The sequence below is a fragment of the Melanerpes formicivorus genome, unplaced genomic scaffold (assembly GCF_026170545.1).
Source record: "Melanerpes formicivorus ecotype bairdi unplaced genomic scaffold, bMelFor1.0.p_v2 SCAF_76, whole genome shotgun sequence".
Classification (NCBI taxonomy): domain Eukaryota; kingdom Metazoa; phylum Chordata; class Aves; order Piciformes; family Picidae; genus Melanerpes; species Melanerpes formicivorus.
In genome coordinates this window covers 2,899,534-2,923,459 of record NW_027142428.1, presented here as the reverse complement: position 1 = coordinate 2,923,459, position 23,926 = coordinate 2,899,534, and the positions used below count along the sequence as shown (strand labels likewise).

General features: G+C 46.6%; 1 protein-coding gene across 5 annotated transcripts in view; it reads left to right on the top strand.

Moving 5' to 3' along the window:
- The window catches only part of UBXN7 (UBX domain protein 7), a 30,759-nt gene extending 11,657 nt beyond the window's left edge, over positions 1–19,102 (top strand). For 4 of the 5 annotated variants that reach the window (XM_068164051.1, XM_068164047.1, XM_068164050.1 and 1 more), the window contains 6 exons: positions 7,311–7,457; positions 8,486–8,576; positions 9,489–9,616; positions 10,586–10,979; positions 11,658–11,737; positions 12,813–19,102. In XM_068164051.1, coding sequence (XP_068020152.1) covers positions 7,311–7,457; positions 8,486–8,576; positions 9,489–9,616; positions 10,586–10,979; positions 11,658–11,737; positions 12,813–12,974 — 1,002 coding nt within the window. In that variant the 3' untranslated portion in view covers positions 12,975–19,102. The remainder of the gene's footprint in view (positions 1–7,310; positions 7,458–8,485; positions 8,577–9,488; positions 9,617–10,585; positions 10,980–11,657; positions 11,738–12,812) is intronic. The other variant, XM_068164048.1, reaches the window with a different exon arrangement.
- Positions 19,103–23,926: the final 4,824 nt, after the last annotated feature.

Here is a 23,926-nt window from a genome sequence, read left to right as displayed (position 1 = left end):
AGCACTATCCAGGAGGTTGCCTGCCGAAGAGGGGGACTGTTGTTAGCTGTAAATAACTGCAAGAGTCATCCTTCCTCTCTGTGTGTGGATTTAGTCGTAAGTTGTTGTTGTATGGATCAGTGACTTGAAGAATGATTAGAGATTATGATATTTTTTTTTTTAGTCTAGTTCTGGATATTTTTTAGCAGCTGCAGTTACTACTGAACTGATTATTCTTATTGTTATATAATGATTTAATGAGAATGCAAACTTCTGATCAAATGGTGCAGTACTGCTGCAAACAGTACTGGAGAGCCAACTCCATGAGATGAACAAAAATATTACTTACACTCTTTTCATGTTTATCTCTGCTGCTGTGCACAACCACCATAGCACTGCTGGAGAAGTTTTGGAGAATTGGGGTGTGCCTTTATTGAGCCTCTGGCTCTCATCCTGTTGGCCTCATCTCTCTTTCTATGCTTCCCAAATCACCTGGGACCGGTTGGCTTGTCACCAATTCCTGTATTCTGACAATGCTCTCCATGTGTTTGACCTTGTAACAGAATTCCAGGTTTGAAAGGATGCTCACAGAGAGTAACTCTGTCTGCCTGAGTGGTTGGTTGGGTGCAGTGAAACAGTGAAGGCTTAAGTAATCAGTGCTGAAGCATCCTTGCCTTGTGATGCCTAGGTCAGGGTTTACTTCAAACAGAATTGTGCCAGGTCCCTCAACTGATGATACCTGCTGGGCATATGGTTCAGAGCTGTTTGTGATCCCAGCAAACAGATGGTTAAAGGCAGCAGTGAAGGGGATTCACATGAAAACAACCAGTGCTTCTCCAGATTGGAACCAGCACCCTCTGACCCCTGCTGTGGAATTTGAGATGTGTGCTTTCCTCCTGGCTTGCTGAAAATATCTCAAGGCTTAAGCAATGTTGATTGTGGCATTTGCCACAGTCAGAAGTAGTTTCAGAGGATTAAATAACTGATTGGTGGATTTGATTGTCCTAAAGTCTCTGCATTCTTATTCAGTCTTATAAAATAACAGTAACAACAACAATAAAAACAAATACCAAGAAACATCCAAAAAGGGTGATGGTGAGGAGGTTCTGTATGCACAGTTTGTCCTGTTCTTTACAGTGACTTGAATTTAAAGACCTGCACTTTCTGGTATTGGTATTCACTTGTTTGTGTTCTTGTACAGTTCTTGGTCCCACAGGATATCCTGCGTTTCAAACTGATGCTTCTTAACTTCATTGCAATAAACATCTTCAGCTTCTTGACTTGTTGACCTTTGCCCCTTCCCTGTTACCTTTTTATAACTGCAGACTCTTGTATGGCTTTAGCCTTGGACAGTGTTGGGCTTCCTGTGAATCTAGTGACCAGAGTTTCAAAATCTGTCTCTAGCAGGCGGCTGTTAACCTTCTTCCTTCTCTGTGTATATAAACTATGTAATAAATCAGGGATGGTTTTCACAGTCCAGAGTCTGAATCCTGTCTTTTTGATGCTTTTGTAGCTTAGTATTCATCACAGTGGAGTTCTCTTAATGGTGTGTGGTGTATTCTAACCTCTGGAGGGGTGTGCAAGACATGCTGCTATTGGTGTGCCATCTACATTTATCACAGAATCACTAATCTTAGAGTCATTTAGGATTTATGACTTTGTTTAAACTTAGCAAGAAGGGTGGCATCTGGTCTTGCTAATATTTCCATGTATCTCTGCTGCTTGTCTTTTGTTGCTTCTCTTTGATTACTCCAAGATTGATTTTGATAGTAAGGAGATTATGTGTTCTTGGATTTTCCCCAAGGAACTTAATTTTTCTTCAATGACAGAGAAACTCTGTTAATGGTAAGGTGCAAGAAGGTGCCATTTCATTTTAACTCAGTAAGAAGGCCACCAGCATCCTGGCCTGGATCAGCAATAGTGTGAACCAGCAGGAGCAGGGGAGGGATTGTTCCCTTCTACTCAGCATTGGTGAGGCCACATCTTGAATACTGGGTTCAATTTTGAGCCCTTCACTCCAAGGACATTGATGTACTGGAGCACCTACAGAGAAAGGCAACAGTGCTGGCCTGGATCAGCAATAGTGTGAACCAGCAGGAGCAAGGGAGGGATTGTTCCCTTCTACTCAGCATTGGTGAGGCCACATCTTGAATACTGGGTTCAGTTTTGAGCCCTCCACTCCAAGGACACTGATGTACTGGAGCACCTCCAGAGAAGGGCAACAGTGCTGGTGAAGGGTCTGAAGAACAGGTCTAGTGAGGACCAGCTGAGGGAACAGGAATTATTTAGTCTGGAGAAGAGGATGCTGAGGGGACACCTGCCTCTCTACACCTCCCTAAAGGGAGGTTGGAGTAAGGTGGCTGCTGATCTCTTCTGCCTAGTAACAAGTGATAGGACAAGAGGAAATGGCATCATGTTGCATCAGGGGAGGTTTAGGTTAGGCCTTAGAAGAGATGTCTTCCCTGAAAGGTTACTCAAACATTGAAACAGGCTACCCTGGGAGGTGGTTTCAAAGAGGCAGAGATGTGGTGCTGAGGGGCATGGTTTAACGTTAGGCTTGGTAGAGAACAGAGAGAGAACAGTTGGTTTTGATGGTCTTAAAGGTCTTTTCCAGTCAAAACCATTCTGTGACTCTAATGCCAGCTTTTAAGAGTAGGTGAGAATTAACTTTCAACAGAGTGAAATTTTCAAGTGTAGAATGCCACTGATCTTTAACTTGCTGTCTGTGAAGAAGCAGTGTGCTTCACTTAAGTTTATGATCACTACACCTATAAAGTTAAGTGATTAATTAACTAAATTACACCATAGAAATGTGGTGAAAAAGATGTGTTGGAGAAAATCTGCAAAGGCTTTCTTTTAATCATAGAATCATATAATCAATAAGGTTGGAAAAGACCTTTGAGATCATTGAGTCCAACCTATCACCCAACACTATCTAATCAATTGAACCATGGCACCAAGTGCCTCATCTAGTTGCTTCCTGAACACCTCCAGGGGTGGTGGCTCCACCACCTCCTGGGGCAACCCATGCCAATGGCCAATCACTCTTTCTGTGAAGAACTTTCTCCTCACCTCAAGCCTAAACTTCCCCTGGTGCAGCTTGAGACTGTGTCCTCTTGTTCTGGTGCTGGTTGCCTGGGAGAAGAGACTAAACCCCACCTTTCAGGTAGTTGTAGAGAGCAATAAGGTCTCCTCTGAGCTCCTCTTCTCCAGGCTAAACAACCCCAGCTCCCTCAGTCTCTCCTCACAGGGTTGTGCTGCAGACCTCTCCCCAGCCTTGTTGCCCTTCTCTGGACACGCTCAAGTGTCTCAATGTCCTTCTTAAACTGAGGGGCCCAGAACTGGACACAGTACTTAAGATGTGGCCTAACCAGTGCTGAGTACAGGGGCAGAATGACTTCCCTGCTCCTGCTGGCCACACTATTTCTGATACAGGCCAGGATGCCATTTGCCCTCTTGGCCACCTGGGCACACTGCTGGCTCATGTTCAGCCAGCTTTCAACCAGTATCCCCCAGGTCCATCTCTGCATGGCCGCTTTCCAGCCACTCTCTCCCCAGCCTGTAGCGCTGCCTGAAGGTTGTTGTGACCAAAGTGCAGCACCTGGCACTTGGACTTGTTAAATGACATCATGTTGGACTCTGCCCATCTGTCCAGCCTGTCAAGGTCCCTCTGCAGAGCCTTCCTACCCTCTAACAGATCAACACCTGCCCCAAACTGTCATCTGCAAACTTACTAATGGTGGACTCAATCCCCTCCTGTAGATCATCAGTAAAGATACTGAATAGGATTGTTAAACATGAATGGCCAGATGTAGTTTACCTAATGACATGCAAATATTTAACTGATGGTCCAGCAAGATGCTGAGCTAAAGTACCTTTTATTTTTTTTCCCTTTTCTTTTTTTTCCTGCTAGGAAAACCTACAGAGCCTAAATGTCACTAAAAGGTCTGTAAGTGAGTAGTGTTGTGCAGTCAAACAGCTAGGCTGTTACCAGTTAAGGCTATACAAGGGATTTGTAGCTGTCATTTCCTGACTGCAATATTGAGTTTCCATGTGTATTAAGCTTCAGAGTTATTCCCATAGTGCAGAATCTGCTAGAAGTAAGTCAGAATATAATAAGTATATTGCACACCAAGCATGCTGTGTGAAGAGCAGCTTGGCTCTGTTCTGATCTCAAGAATTGCAGCCATTCATCATGCATACGATGTGAGAGAGGATTTAATTCGAGGGAGGGCATGCACACCAAATTGACTTAGTTTTCACTTCTTGTTTAGGGAGGAGATGGTGCTGCTGTGTGCTGCTGTGTGCAGTTCTGTGCTTAACACTCCTTAGGATTTCAGTACTCCTGTGAAGTGACTGCCAGGAATGTTGTCGCTTCAAGTCTTGTCTATACGAAGAAGTTTTCACATGTTGCAAGTTAAACCTTTCCTAGCTGCTCCGTGCTTTAGGGCTGATACTGGATTGTTGTCTCTGTAGGTGGTAAGCACCAATGGTTTGGAAGCTAATCTAGTCATTGTGCTCAAATGGGGCAACTGCCTTTGCATAAGCTGCCTCTTGACTGGCCATTTGCAGAAGTCTGGCCTGTAGATGCACCTTTGGCAGGGGAAGGGGTACTCGATGAAAGGTTGTCTGCCTTGGCCTAGGCAAGAAGCTGAATGTAGCACAGATAGGATATTTCTCATTAGCTAGTTTCATGCTCTGATTTTGTCACCTGTTATCTTCCAAACTGAACCATGCTTGATGAGCAGATGTCCAGAAAGAAGGTCACAAGATGCTGGTTCCACTTCCTCGCTTCTCCCTGCTGATATAAAGGAGTGGTCCATTTCAACGAAGCTGAGGAAGGAGGAGCCACCACAACATTTTCAGGAAAGCCAAATGAGAGGAGAATATGTTTTTTTTTCAGTAGTGCAAGAGAGAGACGTTGTCCAGTGAAAGTGTAAACCAAGACTTCTCCCAAGGGAAGCAGTGGATTCACTTACATTGGACAGTTTTAAGACTTGGCTTGGCAGAGTGCTGGGCCATCTCATTTCAACTACACCATCACCTAGAAAGATTGGACCAGATGATCCTTGGGTTCCCTTCCAACCTGGCATTCTGTGACTCTTCCACATGTTGTCTAAGCAGGCAGCCTGTTTGTTGCACTGAGTTGTAGTAATGAAAAATGTGAATGGATTGGACGGGTAAAGATCAGAAGAGACTGTGTTTGGCTTTTGCATCTAGCCCCTTGTATCTGAGGTCTTCTGTCGCTGAAAGTTCCTACTCTGATTGCTCAAAGCTCAAATTAAGATGCTTGCAGTTGTTGCTCCTACTTCCATGTGTGCTGTTTGAGTGCCTGGTGCTGGCCTTTACACCTCTGAGGATGAGGAGAAATGGGGGACAGTTGGAAACTTCTGGAAACTCAATCTAAAGCCATCAGACATAGGTTGCAGGATATGCAAGCCAGCACTTGAGCCTTCCTTTGTTCTTTTATCACCAAAATGACCCACCAGTATACTCTCCAAAATAACAATGTTTGTTCCCACCATACTCTTTCTCCTTTCACCCACCACCACCCCCTCCCTCAGAAAAGCCCCAGGAGCTGTGTAAGAGCACAGTTGTGTGTGTAGCAATTTAACTGTGTCCTTTTGAACGTTAAATGTGAAGCCTGTTGTTGAAGGAAGGCAAAAGTAGTTTCAAAAGCCATGCCTGCTTTAGAGGCTCCTTTTCACTAATGTTTGTGTGCAGAGTTCCCTGCTTGCATCCTTTTGAGAGCCTTACCTAGGTGGAGGAGAAGGCAGAGCTAGGCTTTCACTGATGATGAAAATACAAATGCTCAGAATAAGTGAGGTGCACTTTCCAGCTTTCTAGTTACATAGTTTGGAGTTTGCTCTTTTAATCCATTAGAATACACAGGACCAGGGCAGTGGAATTGACTCAAACAACATAAGGAGTTTTGTTCCCTTTAAACTCAGGCAGTAACTCTAGACCCTGCCTTAAACTGATTTCCTAGAATTAGTTCTCCAAATCCCCAGTTAGCTCAAAACAAGTCTTTCAAGTGGAAGCATGATGACTGTCTTTAAGACCATTATCAGTTGCTGAGGTGTCACCTGCCCCACTTTTCTCTCTTGGTGACCAAACACTGGATCCTGACACTAATATTAGTGGTAAGTAGTTAGCGTGAGGCCTCTTGTGAGGACAGGAGGACTGCCCCATGCTTCTACATTAATTTTGTTGCCTTGGAGTAAAATAAAAATTGGCTCTGCAGGTCACCTGACCATGCAGATTAATTTTGTAGAGTGAGATTCTCTGCTAAGTGTGTGGGGTTCATGTGTCTAGCACGCTGGATAGGCTGACTGTTCGAAAAGTGCACTGGCTAAAACTTGTTTTACTAGTAAAACCTATGGTTTGGGGGAACAAAATACTGCCCCAAACAGCAAAATCTTGCATAACACCCTAATCCCTTGAATTTGCTGTTGAGTACATTACCAGCAGGCTGGTGAGCACAGCTATAAATAAATAAAGTCTTTCTTCTTTAAAAGGAAAGGGAGTTCATATGCTAGTTCCAGTCTTTCCAGGTGGTAAGAGCATTCCTGCTGTTGATATAGCCCTCTTTTTTTCAACAGGTATGGCAGTTCAGCGATCAGAATTACATTCTTGATCAAACTCCTACCATTAACTTGCAACCAAGCAATCAGACAATGCCAGCTTTGTGACTCAAACCAGTAAGATTTCTTCCTGCGCCTTCTTGTCTTCCTCCCCACTTGCAGTCTGGATAAGGAGCATCAAAAAAAAAAACCCAAACAAACAAGCAAACAAAAAAGGATGCCTGGTGCAACAGTTGCACAGCAATAGAGTAACTCAAAACCTGGAGAGAACAAAAGAAAACATGCAGAGAGGGGGTCCTGTTGAGTTGATGCAAGTCCTCTGTCAATTATGCAACCTACTTAAATAGAAGATGGTCCACAGGTTTATCTTTAGAACGAGCAGATCTTTCCTCTGTTGTCAGATCAGTGTGGTTGACTGCACTCTTGTCTGAACAAAAACTTTATTCAACGTTCCCATGTCCCCTCCACCAAGTTGCTTTTCCCACTCTGTGCTTGGCTTGTTGAAATCCAGCAGCTCTGTTCATCGGTGTGACTCTGTAATTCAACCAGTCTCATGTAAAGCAGGGTCTTTCAGCCCTGCCTTCTGTTTTGTAGATGCATTTTCACTAGCACTCTTCATCTTCCTCACTGTGAAGGGGTTTTTGGTGAAAAACCTGACAGTGTTAGAAACCATCACTGATCATTGCTGGCATTGGTCATGGCTGGCTCTTCTGTTTTACCTAAAGGAGCTTTTCTGTCTGCTTACAGGCCAAGGAGTGTGGTCAGATGCAGAACAAATGGCTCATGATAAACATTCAGAACGTGCAAGATTTCGCCTGTCAGTGTCTGAACCGGGATGTCTGGAGCAATGAGGCTGTGAAGAACATAATAAGGGAGCATTTCATTTTCTGGCAGGTGAGAGGTTGAATGGAGCTGGGTGGGTTACTTGGTGTCCTAGTAGGTGGGGCAGTGAGAAAAACAGATTTCTTTGAGTAACATGGCACCATTGCAGTTCTCCTGGTGAACCTGCAGAAAAGGTGCAGTAGTTACAGAGGTGTAGATACAGTTTTTGGATGTAGGTGTAGTTCATTGGTAGGTATTTGAATATTTAAACTGCCTTTCTCTTCTGTATTCAAGACAAGAAGGCAAATTGTATCCTGGGCTGCATCAATAGGAGTGTGGCCAGCAGGTCAAGAGAGGTGATTCTGCCCCTTTACTCTGTTCTTGTGAGACCCCACCTCAAATGCTGCATCCAGTTCTGGTGACCCCATCATAAGAAGGACACTGAGCTGTTGGAGCAAATCCAGAGGAGGGCCACAAAGATAATTCAAAGGCTGGAACGCCTCTGCTATGAGGATTGACTGAGGGAGCTGGGGTTGTTCATCCTAGAGAGAAGATGACTGCAGGGACATTATAGCTGCTTTCCAATACCTGAAGGAAGCCTACAGGAAGGCTGGAGAGAGACTGTTCGTAAGGCTTTCTAGAAGTAAGACAAGGAGGAATGATTTTAAGCTGAGGAAGAGTAGGTTTAGACTGGATCTTAGGAAGAAGCTCTTCAGTACGAGAGTGGTGAGACTCTGGAACAGGCTGCCTGAGGAGGTTTTGGATGCCTCTTCCTTGGGAGTGTTCAAGCTCAGGTTGGATGAGGCCTTGAGCAGCTGAGCCTGAGTCTAGTTGAGAGGCATCCCTGCCCATGCCCATGGAGGTTGGAGTCAATGATCTCTAAGGTCCCTTCCAACTGAAGCCATTCTATGATCCTATGATTACCACATAGCTTCTAGTATGTGGCGAGTGAGCGTATTGTCAGCTTGTCAGAGTTTCTGAGAACTCTACATGCTGTTGGTGTGTGTAACATAAAACTGAGAAACACCTTGTACCTTTTCAAAGTACTCTCTGTGTTCCCTTTCCACCCAGTAACTGGCTTCCAACATGGTGTTTTGCAGGTATACCATGACAGTGAGGAAGGTCAGAGGTATATACAGTTCTATAAATTAGCAGACTTCCCTTATGTCTCCATCCTGGATCCCAGGACAGGTAAGTTAAGTTTGTATATCCTGTGAGAAGGACTGGCCAGTGGTAGGTTGTACCATCTGTCACAGCATGTCTGTGTTCAGCTGAAGAGTCTCAGTCACACTGTTTTGTTTTCTGAGAGGCTGTGTTGTTCCTGAAGAAGGGAAGCAGGATGTTTTAGAGGAGCTAAGGGAGTAAAACTCCCAAGGCTTGCTGAAATGTTGTGCATTTGGTTATTGTGCTTGGCCCAGGTGAGCAAGTGCTTTGCTTGATTAGAATAGTACCACCAGGTGGTAAAACTCTGAATTGTGTGTCCTTTCAAAAGCTGCTTGAAATCATGTGATGAATAAACTACAATATTTGTAAGCACTGCATAAGTCTAATTCCTGCTCCTTGCATATTAGATTTCATCTTGACTTTTAAATGCCATTTTGGTACATCAGGGGGGTTGGGTTTTTTTTTGTTTGTAAAGAGGCCTTGCCGTGGAGGCTGCTTCCTAGCACTGGGAAGTGGGTTGCAAGGTCAGCAAGGAGAGTGGGGGGGTGTTGTTTGGTTTGTGAAGCAGCAGTAGCACCTCTGGAGTGAAGGATCCTTTGTGTTTCAAGGATGTCCCAGTTTGTAACTTGGAGCAGGGCAGAAGGAAACCCTTTAATGCTTCCCTAAATAGCCTCAGCTGTCTGGGGGAAGCAGCTCACTCTGACAGTTACTTGCTGTTCTGTGCACACATTGCCATAGATGAAAAGAAAGGAAGGGGGGAAATAAACATGGTCTGCATAGTCCGTCCATGATCAAAACCTTTTCAAAAGGATGAAGCTTTATCATGATCAAGTGGCAGTCTGTAGGAAGCTCTTGCAGAGCTGCACTGGGCTGCTGTGTCTGACTGCTGAGCTGCATGTTTTTGCTGAAATTGCTTCATGGAACCTTTTCCTTCCCTAGGCCAGAAACTAGTGGAGTGGCACCAGCTGGATGTGACTTCCTTCTTAGACCAAGTGACTGGGTTCCTGAGTGAGCATGGACAGCTGGATGGCCATTCTACCAGCCCTCCCCAGAAATGCTCTCGTTCAGTAAGTATGAGGTGCTCTAGGAGGACTGGAGAAAGCTGCAGGAACATGTTAGCTTGGCTCTGTGGCTACTGATTTCCCATCCAGTGGTATAAACAGACATAATGAGTTGCTGCAAGAGCATGCAAAAATGGGATGTGCCAGGGAGTGCCTTCTCCCATAGTAACTATTTCTGCTGCGCAGCTTGTGCTTCAAGCATTTGTTTTGGTTTTAGCAGTCTCAGAATTGTACATGAAAGGAAAATACATTGGCCAGCAGTATGCCCTTGTGGCCAAGAAGGCAAATGGTCTCCTGGGATGCATTAAGAAGAGTGTGGCCAGCAGCTTGAGGGAGGTTCTCCTCTCCCTCTCCTCTGCATTGGTGAGGCCCCGTCTGAAGTACTGTGTCCAGTTCTGGGCTCTCCAGTTCTAGAGACACAGGGAACTAGTGGACAGAGTCCAGTGGAGACTGGAGCTTCTCTGTGAGGAGGAAAGGCTGAGGGAGCTGGGACTGTTTAGCCTAGAGAATAGCAGTCTGAGAAGGGATCTTCTCAGTGCTGATAACTAGCTGAAGGGTGAGGGGCAAGAGGATGGGGCTGGACTCTTTTCAGTGATGCCCGGTGACGGGACAAGGGGCATCAGGCACAAACTGGAACCCAGGAAGTTGCACTTGAATATAAAGAAAAGTTATTTGCTGTGAGGGTGCTGTGGAGTCTGCTTCTCTGGGGATTTTCAAAACCCTCCTGGGCAACCTGCTCTGTGTGACCCTGCTTTAGCAAGGGGGGTTGGACTGGAGGTCCTTTCTACCCCCCACCGTTCTGTAATACTGCTCCACATGAACCTCAAAGGAGCAGTCGCCAGTGTGACTTGCTTTCTGTGCTGTTTGTCTTGACAGTTTCCAGTAGCTTCTCTATGGGGGACTGATGTCCTCTTCCTGTTCAACAGGTAGTTCAAAGCAGATCTTACCTATTTGTGTTACCTCTGTGTTCCACAGGAGAGTCTGATTGATGCCAGCGAGGACAGCCAGCTGGAAGCTGCTATCAGAGCCTCCTTACAGGAGACACACTTTGATTCCTCGCAGGCCAAGCAGGAGAGCCGGTCAGACGAGGAGTCCGAGTCGGAGCTGTTCTCCGGGAGCGAGGAGTTCATCTCGGTTTGTGGGTCAGAGGAGGAGGAAGAATCAGAGAATCCTGCCAAGCTCAGGAAGTCTCCACACAAAGACTTAGGGTATAAGAAAGAGGAGAGCCGGAGGCCTCAGCCTGAGCCCCCTGCAAGGACTGACCCCGGGACAACATCAAATCACAGAGCGCTGCCCTGCATTGAGGCAGGGGCACTGGAGGAGTCAGCTGAGAAGCCTGAAAGTACGTTTCAAGGCCTGGATGTGAATGGTAAGTTGACCTGTGCTTTGTTTTGTTCAGTTTTAAACCTTTACATCCTGACAAACATGGCTTTGTCCCTTGTTTTGAGGAGCTAAATCTGTTTCCCTGTCTTACTCTCCCTTGACACGAGATGTGTGAGTGGTTCATCTTGCAGCAGCACGGCTTTGGCAACATGCTGCCACAAGATGCAGAGCCCTGTTAGTCACTGAGCTTAAGTTTCTTAGTTTGGGACCTTGTCCACAAATAATGGACAGGTTGGTGTCATGACCGGGCTTCCACTCATATGGTAGGGAGAAGTGGAATAACTTCAGCCCCACCTCACACTGATTTAAATTGGCTGCCCTGACTGGCTAGGCTGAGCTCTAGCAGTGCAGCTGTGGCTAACTCCAATCCTGGAGCCTCTGTTCCTCCCATGGTGCCTGAACTGGGATGCAGCAGAGTGAGATGGTCTCCCAGGCAGAGGTCCTTTTCTCTGAGAATGCTGACAGCTTACAGTCACTACTACTAACTCTTGAAAGAGTCCTGAGTTTGATGTATGTGTTTTAAACATGTGGTAGAAGTATATTTTTGTCGATTGGAACTTTGCCTCCAGTCTGTAACTCTGCTATGCTGTGCCATGTGAAAGCTACAGAAGAGCTCTGTTCAGCCTGCCTTCTTGTTAACCTGTAGTAACTTTCTTTATGCTAGGACCAAAGGCACAGCTGATGCTAAGGTATCCGGATGGAAAGAGGGAACAAATTTCACTGCCTGAACAAGCTAAACTTCTGGTGAGTGGAGTTAACAGAGATCTTTGCTTGAGTACAGGGTAGCTGAAGCTAGAGAATTTATTTTGCTGGGGTGATGCTGTTGGAATTGGATCTACTCTGGGGAGTACCTGCACTGTCATTCTGTTGTTTCTTCTGTGTCATTCCTCTGTTCCCATCAACAGGCTCCACTGGCTGTCTATGTTTCTATTGCTGCTTAGGTTGTGTGTGCACTCCACTGTCTCCCTTAGGCTCAAAACTGCTGGTTTCCTTTCTAAAATACCTCAAAATGGAGATGATCAGAGGGCTGGAGCACCTCCCTTATGGGGACAGGCTGAGAGAGTTGGGACTGTTCAGCCTGGAGAAGGCTCCAGGGAGACCTTAGAGCAGTCTTCCAGTACCTGAAGGGGGATAGAGGAGAGATGCAGAGGGACCTTTTACAAGGGCTTGTAGTGACAAGACAAGGGGGAATGGCTTTGAGCTGGAAGAAGAGAGATTTAGGCTGGAGATTAGGAAGAAATTCTTTACAGTGAGGATGGTGAGACACTGGAACAGGTTGTCCAGTTGTGGATGCTGCTCCCTAGAGGTGTTCAAGGCCAGGCTGGCTAGGACCTTGAGCACCCTGGTCTAGTGGGAGGTGTCACTGCACATGGCAGGATGATCTTTAAGCCATCTTCTTGAAGGTAGGGGAAAAGAATAAAACATTATAAGTATTGCTTTCATTTTTTTGTCAGTGCTGCCTCACAAAAATCCTTTTTTGTGCCTTTTGGCTGTAGTGTAAGGGTGAGGGGGCTTCTATTTTGGGGCACTTAAAGGATTTCTTGCAGTATTTTTTCCACATCTTATTTTACTGTGACTTGAAGGTGTGATGTGGAATTCAGCTTGCTGCAGTTATTGTACTGCTATTAGGTATGTCTTCCTTCTGTTCAAACAATCAGGCAAGGCATCACTTGGTAATTAGCTGTTAGGGTTATTCATAAACTATGACTACTATGATTAATTGTCTGGGCCACATTAGAGGAATTTAGGATTCCTTTTTGCACTCTTTTGTGTTGTTCTGAATTCTGTGACACTTCTTTTTCTTCCTGTCTCTCTGCAGGCTCTTGTGAAACATGTCCAGTCGAAAGGCTACCCCAACGAACGCTTTGAACTTCTCACCAACTTCCCTCGAAGGAAACTCTCCCACCTGGACTATGAGATCACGTTACAGGAAGCAGGCCTGTGTCCTCAAGAGACTGTCTTTGTGCAGGAAAGGAATTAGCACTGTGGGCTGAGTTCTCCCAGCCTTCCTCCCCTTTCTTCTTTGCCTGGGACACCAACTCATTAAAAATGCAGTTGAGGGTCATGGGATTGCAGTACTGAAATCAGGCAGGCAGCTAGCCCTTCTCTCTCTTCTTCCCTTCTGCTCTAGTGACCAAATGAGAGTATTCAGAGTTTTATTTTCTCCCTCAGCTTGGGCTCTGGAATTCCCTGGAGCACTGTGGTTGCATAGTGCTCCTACAGAGCACTGGGAAGAACATCTTTCCTTTGTTTTCTTGGCATAAAGTCACACAGTGATCTGTGCACCCAGTATGCTGGGGCTTGGAGTGGCCATAATACACTTACCCCTCTCACTGCTCTTCTGAAATCTGGTTTCTTTAATTTATTTTTAAATACTGTGTGATAAGGCACTGAGTCATCTCTCAGTAAGGGGAGAACAGAATCTTCAGTACAGTCTTTCTGGTGTTTTGATTCTCTACATGAAAGGTCTCCATTAACTTTAACAACCTCCTTCTACTTTAAAATCTTCTGGATTGCATTCATGCTTTTGTCCTGGTTAAGTGCTGCCAGTGGGCATAGTGAAAAACCCAACCACCCAAGAAAACCACCAAAACTCAACTGTACTCTCTATGAGATTGACTGCTTGGCCCAGAGGGAAAGCTGGTGCTGGAGCAGGGCTGACTCCTTGGTAGACGTAGATGGGAGTTTCCATTTGTTCTCTTTCCAGCATCCCCCAGGTGTCCACCTCTTAACTGATCTCAGGATTTTGCAAATGATGGTGGAAGGTGACAGGATACTGTAAGGATCTTGGACTCTGGAAAACACCTGACATAAAACCCTGACAGTTAGTGGGCTCTTTTTTCCTTTGCATGGTGTTGTGTTTTGGTTCTCCCAGGAGTGAATAGACTTGCAGGGAGTTCAGAGCAGCTGAGCAGGACAGCAAGGTCTAGGCAGGTTTTCTTTCATGAATTCAAAACCTAGACAGCCTTGTCAAACTGGGGAACAAGTTAATGCTTTATAAAAGGCTTCACAGCCTGGTGGCTTGAACACTCTGGGCTGCTTTTTAACTCATATTTTCATGTTCACCTAGTGTTGCTTAGCTCTCAGTCTGGAAGGCTGCATGGAAAGCTACTCCTTGTTTTAGGCTTTCTTTTCAGCTCTGTAAGCTGGCACCTGAAGTCCCACAGTCATACCCTGTGCATATGCTGGGCTGTGCAGTGGGCCCTGTTTTCCTTCTCTAGATATTGAGCTGTTGGTTAGTAGGTGCAGAAGGTTTTATGCTGTCATAACAGTTAACACAGCCAAATTTGTTTAGTTACAAGGAAGAATTCAGTTTAGCATGCTCTTCATCAGTGAAGGGAAAGGCAAGTGAAACCTACCAGAGCTGCTAATCTTTTCTACAGCTGTCAGATGATTGCACTTGTTAAACAGGAAGACTTCAGTGGTCAGAAATCTATCACAGACTAAAACTTTTCAAGGTACTTTGTGCCTTTAATTTCATACTAGCCTGCATACACGTGGGTCTTTAAATGGAGGACATCATGGAAAGTATCTTGCATTCCCCATGAGAATATTTGCTCTTAACGGTGCTTTGCTCATAATGGAAGTGTTTCATGCACTCACACAATTGTATGAATTGATTTTATGGTCTACAGCAGGATGTGATATCAGGAAAGCAAAACCTGATCAATGGTTGATGCTACATCAGGTGGCTGCTTCCCAGCATTGGGAAGTGAATTGCAAGGTCAACAAGGAGAGTGGGATGTTGTTGTTTGGCTTGTGAAGCAGCAGTAGCACCTCTGGAGTGAAGGATCCTTTGTGTTTCAAGGATGTCCCAATTCATAACTTGGACATAGGAGAGTGTGGAGCAGAAGGAAACCCTTTTAAGTAGCCTCAGCTGTCTGGTGGGAATAACTCTGACAATTGCTGCCTTGAAACTCATTACTTCTTCTGTGGTTAGCTACAGGAAAATTAAGGCAGGCTGCCAGCAGGGTATGCAGTACCTAGCACATGTATAGATAGTCCTTTCACGTCCCTCAGGCAGACTAGGATGGGGGCACACTGACCTTTCCTACTCTCCTACTTGTTCCTGCCAGTGTAAGGCCTTTGTGCTTGTACTGATCCCTCTTTTGAGTTGTTGCTGGTTGGCTGTGATTGCTGGTGGAGAGCCAGCTCATTTCCATAGTTTGGGTTTGTATCTGCTCTGGGAACACTGCTTCACATCATCTTTTCCAGCAATGAAGATAAACATACAAAGTGGAGTTTGCCTTTTCAGTCTCGGGCCTGCTTTATTGGTAGGCAAGAGCATGAACCTCCATCAGTTCTGCTGCTGGAGAGATTGTGCACTGTGTGGCCCTAGACTGGGAACTTTCCTTTCTTACCTCTTCCAGAGCTAAGCCTGTGAGCTGCAGGGCAGCAGGTGGCTGACAATTCCTGGGTTTTTTTCTTCTCTGCTCCCCTGTAAGGAGAAGAGAAACTTTAGACTCTCATCCTGCCATCAAAACCAAAACTGAGAGCTGGAGGTTTGTTAGCTTGTCATCACCTTTGTGGTGCCAGGAGCAGTTCAGTGCCTCTCTCATGAAGAACCAACTGTTGCACTTGGCTGCAAGTTTATTTCCAAGCCATCAAGAAGCTGTGCCTCTCCAGCATGGACAGCCTGTGCCTGCTGGTGTAGTGGGACCAGGGCTGCTTCTGCTCTCCATTTCTTTTTTCTTTCTTGAGGTTTTATTTGGAAAAAATATCATTCTGTCCTAAGAGGACAGAATGTGACAACAGAAAGAGTAAGAATGTGACAGGGAAGCTTTATGTTGGTAATGGGATTTCTCTTCTGTCTCAGTTTCTAGCAGTTTGTTCTGTCTCAAGAAATTAGGAGCCTGTTAATTTGATTTGTTCTCTTCTTTTTTTTTTTGGTCAGGACTGATTTCCCCCCCTCCCCCCCCCTTCTGAGTTTTCTTTTGCTTTGGTTCCTGAATAGGGAGCAGAGAAAAAAATATTAAGAAATATGCCTCTCTGTATGAGGCTCTTCCTTCATTCCTCTTTCTCTCCCTGGTCTTTTCAATCCAAATAAAACCAGTACTGCAGTACAGGTGCTGTGGTGACTAAAAGGTCTTAAGAACAGCTCCATTCCAGATACAACCTCTTAGATACTCATTCATGCTGAAGCCCATTGGGGGTTTGCTGGCTGAGGAAGGTGGCTGAGAACAGTAACCAAGTTAACCTGCAGCAGCTTGCAAAAAGTGCAAAGTGGTTAGGCTGATTGTAAAGAGCCTTTGTCACAGTTGTGTCTGGCTGTTAAATCTGAAGTTCAGATTGCTTTTGACAAGTTTGGCCAAGTGCCTTAAATCTGATTGCAAAATAAGATGTTGAAACATGAGGGACAAAGGGGAAAAGAGCCCTTCAAAGACTGTGGTTTGCAGATTCCTATGGCTGTTGCATGGCCATAATTTTCATGTTGTGTTGCAAGGACTGCTACGAGTTTGGAGGTGCAGAAGTGCATGTAGGCAGTGGAAGTCATTCTGAGCAGAGATCTAAACAGAACTAACATGTTTCAAGCTGCAGATTCTTGCTGCTTGTGGAGAAGTTTCCTTTGTATATACTTTGCACCTGACAGTGCTTCTTTGACATTCTATGTCTAATTGCTGCTGATAGTCACAGCCACAACCAGTATTCAGAAGCAGAAGGCAGATTGAGTGCTGCCTTGCCCTGCCAAGTGCTGTTGACACGTTTACTGTTGGCTTCCCACTTGGGATCCTTCAGAAGTCCAGAGAAGGATTTCACATCTTCTCATGCTCAAGTCAAGCTTCACTGACCAGCTTCAACCTCAAAGCATTCCTTGCAGCCATAAACAAAGGCAGATACAAAGACTGTGCCAAACATTCCTGGGCACGCTTGCCTTACTTTCATGAGGCTTTGAATTTTGCCATTTCTGTGATCTTTACGTTTCTGATCTTCACAGCCTGATGAATCAGGTAAGTTGACAACATCAATATTCAAAGAAGGTGCATGAATGCTCATGAAGGCACCCAAAGGCCCCATTGTCCCTGAGGAGGTGTAAGCAGCAGGTGTGCATCGGCATACTAGGAGAGCTCACTAGATCTGCTGCCTTGCCCCCACAGAACACCTCAGCTGTAAAGCACCTCTGCTTGCTGCTGCAGATGGCTTTTGTTTTCATGGGGTGCACTGCTTTCAGAGGTGCCTTTTTTCTTAAAGACTACCAGATTCATACACTCATCTGCACCAGCTTGTACCAGCTTCCACTTCTACTGGTGCTGTTGTTTGTACCCTTGCAGAAACTGGCAGCTGATTCTGGTATGTGTTCTAAGAAGCAATGCCCACTGCTGAAGGGCTTTGATTCCCAAACCCACTTTATGGAAAGCCTCCCTGTAGTTGTGTGCTTTGCTGTTTGGTGCACCTTTGGAGCACTGCAGCCTTTTCCATTAAGTGTACTAGAGTTTTTGATGGTTAAGTGGAAAAGTTTCTTTAAAGGACTGGAAAGAAGAAGCAGCATCCTCAGAAGTTCAAAGTGTTGTCATCACAGTGCAGGAGGTCTTTGAGCGCAGCTACTTTGTAGCAGAGGGCACCACAGCTTGTATTTCTCAGCTTGTGCAGGCAGCTATCCACAGCCAGAGCTGAACATGCCTCTGGGAGGAGCTGGGAGGCTGAATCTTGGGTTTTTTGAGGCTGCCTTTGCTGCAGGACTGAGCTTCTTGGAAGGGATTAACGAGCAAGAAGGGCTAAACTAAATGCAATCCTTTTTTTGGAGGCCAGCATCACTCGAGCTGCATTTTGTCAGGTACCAAACACTGCAAAGATGAGGAAAATGTGCTGTTTGTGGTTTATTTCCTAAACCACATGAGGGAAGAGGTAACACCATGACCTGTGTGGGAATGTGAGTGCGTGGGAGGATACTTGCCCTTGCAGGACGTTAAATTTTATCCCTTCTTAGGTTTTAGGAAGTGCAACTACTTTTATATCATTTGATCCCTCTTTAGTCAAGATAGTGACAAACAGGTAGTCCTGTGTTCCAGGAGGAAAAGGGGTAGCAGGGATGTGCTTTAGCTGTGTGAAATGCAAAAGCCTCAGTCCCACAAAGACTTGATGTGCCTTGTCTAGCTGCTGCAGCAGATTTGAATACAGCCTCTGGTCTCCCCCACCCTTTCTATTTATTTATTTCTCAACAGAAATTGTTTTCTAGAAACTGCACAGCTGCTGTTCTAAAGGCAAACCAAAACTCGCATTCTGAGCCCTGTATTGGCCAGCTGCATTGTTGGAAATGCCTGCAGCCAGGTGTTTGGAGTTGATCTGAAGACCTTTGGTGACAGGCTGTTGCCATCTGTTGGTTGCCATTTGGCAAAGACAGTCTTGCTGGGGTCCTTTCTGTGTGAGCCCAAGATCCTCCTGCAGTTTGGTTATACTCCAGCAAGGTTAAAGGATGCCCTTTCTGTGCTGTCTCCTCTTGTCTTTGAGATGCTCAGTGTCTGTTCACTCCCACCAACTGTAGCCATATGTATATACATCTATTCACACATGGCACTCCATAGCAATGCCTCAGCTAGCCCCCAGTTACAGCCTCTGTTGTTTTACCTTACCAGTGATTGGGATTTGGTCACTCTCTTTAATTGCTGTGAGTGTCTGCAGGGCAGAGAAGAGTCATTTTGTACCTGCTTGTTAAATGGTGCTGAGACTTTAAGGTATAGAAGGATAGGTAGGAAAAGTACATGGAGCAGGGGGCGTGAGGTGCTGCTTGATAGAACAGGTTTATATGAAGACTACCTGGGTAAAACTCAGCTTGGAGATGTGGTGCCTGATCAGAGACACCAGACTATGGGATAGATGGCTTTTGAAAACAAGGCTGGTTCCTCTAATTGGTGAACTTAACAGTTTCAAAGTCATGTCAGGTTGCCTGTCAGCTTTTGTGGTAGTCACTTGGTCGGCAGTGGCAACACATACGGGGGAGAGGAGGAGGAGTAATTGGGAAGATTTCAGCTCCCCATGCTGGGAGGGACCAAACTCAAGGGAATCTCTGATCTATGTACACAACTGCTGCATTTTTTTATAAATATATGTAAATGTCCTATTGTAATATTTGATCCTTGAAATAAACCAAACTGTTTTCAGTAGCTTCCTTCATCTCTGGGGATTTCCGTTCGGGTTCGGTCAGTTTGGTTTAGTTACAACGAATCATACAAGGGCTTAGGTTGGAAGGGACCTTAGAGATCATCTACTCCCATCTAGTTGAGACACCTCTCAACTAGACTTGGTTTCCCAGGTCTAGCCACCTTTTCCAGGGCTGTCTTGGAAGTGATGTTCTGTACCTCTCCTTGCTGTGTTAACTGAACAGCTCCAGTTCCCCTGATGAAGGCTTGCTTGTGCGCCTCTGGAGGCTGGAAAACAGCCTAATCTCTTCATGCAGCTGAGGAAATTCCCATTCATCTGAGTTGGAAATGTGTGTTCATCACAGACTGCAGGTCAAGGAGCTCCAGGACAGGCTGAAGATACCTCTTCATTTTAATTCATTTTTCCTTTCTGCACACTCCTTCTAGCTTTTAACTGGGTTGGTTTATCTCATCTGCAAAAGGAAAATAAGAGTGGACATGCTGGTTATGAAAGTTCACAGGTTCAGAAAGAGCTGTTGCCAAACATAACCTGCAAACCGTGGACCAGATTGCTGGAGCCCTTGGAGTGTGATGGGATAAAGCAACACTGGAACTTGTGGAGAGTGTCCATTGAACACAGTGAGATGCTGAGGCGACCAGAATGTCTACTACCTTGTGAGGAGAGGCTGAGAGAGATGGGGCTGTGTAGCCTGGAGAAGAGCAGCCTGAGGGGTGATCTCATTCATGCTAATCAAGATCTAAAGGGTCAAGTCAGGAAGATGAAGCCAGACCCTTCTCAGTGGTGCCCAGTGACAGGACAAGGGACAGTGGGCACAAACTGGAACACAGGAGGTTCCACGTAAACATAAAGAAAAACTTCCTCCCTTTGAGGGTGGCAGAGCCCTGGGCCAGACTGCCCATAGAGGTTGTGGAGTACCTTTCTCTGGAGGCATTCCAAACCCACCTGCATCTGTTCCTGTGTGACTGACTCTGGGTGATCCTGCTCTAGCAGGGAGAGCTGGGACCTGACGATCTGCAAAGGTCCCTTCCAACCCCTACTGTTCTGTGACTGCATAACACACAAGAACCGGTATGAAAGCATCTGGCATTGTTTCACCTGTGATCCAGTCTTGGAGAAGGAGACAGCAGGAGGACCTTGCTGAGCCAGAATTGCTTTCCCTTGGGAGTACTTGCCTGTAATGGTGGTGCTGACAGTTTGATCATGGAGCTCTCTGTGTGAGGAAGGGTGGCCTGCAGCCTCTCACAGAGCTTGGGAAGCTGTGCAGGGCTAAAATCAGCCTGTCACTGTCACAGGCTCATGCTGGGGTGGGTCTAAGGGGAAGGTCAGTGATGCTGGGCAAGACTGACACTGCTGCTTCCGGCCCAAGGGCAAGGGTTTTTCTGGGGGAGATGATTGACCAGATCATGTGCTTGGCAACATGGGAAGCTGGGATTGCTGTGACATAGAAGAGGGCACAAGATGAGGTTGCAACACGTTTTCTTCTAAACACTTCCTTTCTAAGTAAAAAAAAGAAAAGAGGAAGGTGGGGCAGGAAAAGAGAGGAAGGAAAAGTTGGATTGTTCTCAGCAGCTCACTGCCCCACGTGTTGTGCCTTGGCTGCTGCCTGCTGTGCAGACACCAGTTTGTAGGACAAAGGGGGATTTACGTGCTGCTGCAAACGCTGCTTTTCCGCTCAGAGGAGCTGTCCTTACTCAGACAATCTGCTCCTCTCAGCTTGTTTTCCTTAGAAAAGCAGAACTGGCTGATGAAACTCAGCCTCCCCTATTCATCTTTTCCTATGTGCCATTCAAGGGCCCCAGCTCCTTTTTCTGCTGCTCCCAGCCTCGAGCAGGTTTTATTTTCTCAGCAGTTCCCATGCTGAGTGATAGGCCTTGTGCAACCTGGTCTAGTGGGAGGTGTTCCTGCCTATGGTAGAGGGGGTGGGACTGGATGATTTTTAAGGTCCCTTCCAGCCCAAACCATTCTAGAATTTGAAAGCAAGAAAAGTCCCTTTGAAATGTGTTGGCAAATGCTACTTGTGTGTCACCCTAGGTAGAGCAAGGTGGGTTCTAAACCAGCAGACTGCTTTTCTTACAGAGCAAGGGTGTATCAAGGCTGCACCTACACTTGGTCTCCTGTGGCTTTGGCCGACAGGGAAGCCCACATCCCAAGCAGCTGATGTACTCATGATGAGTGCATGAGGAACATGAGCCTTCTCCAAACTCTTCTGTGACAAGATTCTTCCTTTTGCCTGCACAGCCCATGAGCAATTTGCCTTTTTATTTGTGCTGTCTGTGACAACCCTGTGAGAAAGAAAACCAACAGCCTGCCCCAGTTTTTGCCATCTTTTGTACCAGAGCTTCCACAGCTCCTGTTCTCAAACATGGAAGTCACGTTCTCCTTCTCCTGGTCCTGTTTCTATCTTGGAGCTGCTACCATCAGACTTTGTGGGGACAGAAGAGGAGCTCCCCCATTGTGTGCTGCCAGCCATGGGCACCTAAGGTGCCCACAGTTAGCACACAATGGGGAATGTTGTGTGAAATGCTGGTGGATGATGACTTGCAATAATGAAGCTACCCAGGAATAGCCTTCCTCTTTCAGTGTCATCACCGAGATGCGATGGGGGTGTGCTTAATACCTGCAGGAAAAGCTGGGCCATCTGCAGGGAAGCCAGGGGAAGGAGATAGGGACCAGCTGAGACAGGAGAATATTCCTTTCACAAGCCATTTAGCAAAATATTACTTGTATTTATTTATTAAAGTAACTCATTTTACTGCTGTGGGTAAAGGTGAGAAGCAGCTAACCTCAGCTGTTCAGCATCCATGCAAAAAGCTCTCGCACAACGAGGGGCAATAGTGAAACGTATGGAAGAAGCCTTTGGTGGAGGATGTGGATTCGTGGTAGCAGAAGGATTAGCAAAGAGAGAAAAATGGTCTCCCTACATAGCTGTTGCAGGCTCTTCCAGGAGAAGCAGTATTTGCTACTCAGTCAAGTGATTGAGGCCATGAGCATGGCAGAAGCCTTAGAATCTGAAGCTGTGCATCCTTTGGTGGGCTTGTGCCGGTGCAAGGGGCAGAGCCGGTGGATCAGCCACAACGCTGACAGGCTGGCTCATGCAGAGAGGAGTCATCCTTCCTTCTGAGCCCCTGGCTGTGTGGGAGGGGGTCATGACTGATGTGGGTGGGGGAGGAAGACGTAGAGCACAGACTGGCACATTATAAATAGTCACCCATGGGTGATTCCTCCAGGACAGGGCTCATTCGAGGGGTGGACGCTGCTGGTTCCATGTGGCATCGCTCCCAGGTAAGCTGGGAAAGCAAGGGGACACCTTCCCTTGAATCTCCTTGTGTTCAGCCATGGAGACATGCTGGCAGGAAGGGGCTTTCTTTCCAGTGTCCCAATAGACTGCTTCAGCCGTGCTTCTGCTTTACCTCCCCTGACAGAGGGTTTTGTCTGCTTTGCCTGAGGTAGCAGAAAGCAGCCAATGCAAACTTGCTCCTTGCTCAATGGGAGCACTGTGGGGACAGCGAGCTGTGGAGAGCTTCTTGTGGGGAGGACACCTTCCCCAAGGAGAGAGCAGCAGTGCAGGGGAAGAACAGTCCTTGGAGAGGTTAAGGGGAGACTTGCAGAAGACTGCAAAATCTTCTGGCTGCTGAGAGAAGCCCAATGTGAGCTCCAAAAGGAGAAAGATCCATTCTGGGCAGTCCTCCAAAAGTGGGGAATTGGGAGGCAGAACTGGGTGCTTGTGGCTCTGGGGTGACAAGCATTTACAGTCCCTGCACGGCATGTGGGACCACAGTGAGGACAAGATGCCCTACATTCCTTCTAAATAAGGTAGGGAAGATAGAAAGCAGGGGGGAGCTGAAGATACAGGATGGGTGGAGCTGGTGGTCTCCCTTGGACTTCGTGGCTTGCATCCTCTCCATGTGGCAGGTTTTGCACCTGCTCTTCCATGTTCAGCCCTCCCTGGCCCTCAGCAGCCCATGAGGGCTGGCATGGCTGCTCTCTAGCAGGCCACAGCTGGTGCACAGCCTCCTTTGCCTGGTGTCTCCTGGCGGCAGGGGCCAGACCCACAGCCCGAGCCACTGCCCCTGGGCATGGAGGGCCTGAGGCAGCTCTTCTCGCAGAAACAATCAGAAGGCATCTGCTGGCTTCCACTTCTGCACAGCTGGAGCCAGCCTGAAGGAAAGTGGCCAGTGCAGGAGGCAGCTCCATGCAGGGAGCTTGTGCAAAATGGGTGACAAGCCACTGGGAAAGGGGAAAGTGCATAAAAGCAACTGAAACACAGAGCAGAAGAAACCTGGGAGCTGCGATAAGAGCAAGCCAGGTTGTTTGCAGTGGTACCAGAGCAACTGATGGACTTCCCCTCTATCGGGAGCAGAGGAGGGAGAGATAGTTTTTGACATAACATCACTTGGAGATGGGTGGGCACCTTCTCAGGGGAACTTAACAAAAGCCAGCAGAGGTGGGTGGCTTGCCTGGGGACAGGGGGTGACCTCTTAATTGATTTTCTTAATTAATTCATTCCAGCATATTCAAACCTATGGGAGGACTTGTGACTAATGGGAATTAAGTTGCTGTTGGATTTGATTTGAGCCCAGTGTGGTGTCACAAGTCCTTGTCCAAGGATTTCACCCCTTTCAGGCCAGTAGTTGGTCTCCTTCCTGCAGTAACATTTTGGAGGAGCCACCCCTGTGTGTTGCACAGGTTTCAAGGCTTGGTGCTGGACCTGCCATTGTCATCTTCTGGAGAAAAAGAGGCTGAGGGCAGACCTCACTGCTCACTTCAACTCCCTGAAAGGAGGTTGCAGCCAGCTGGGAGTCAGTCTCTGCTCCCTAGGATCAGGTGATAGGAGGA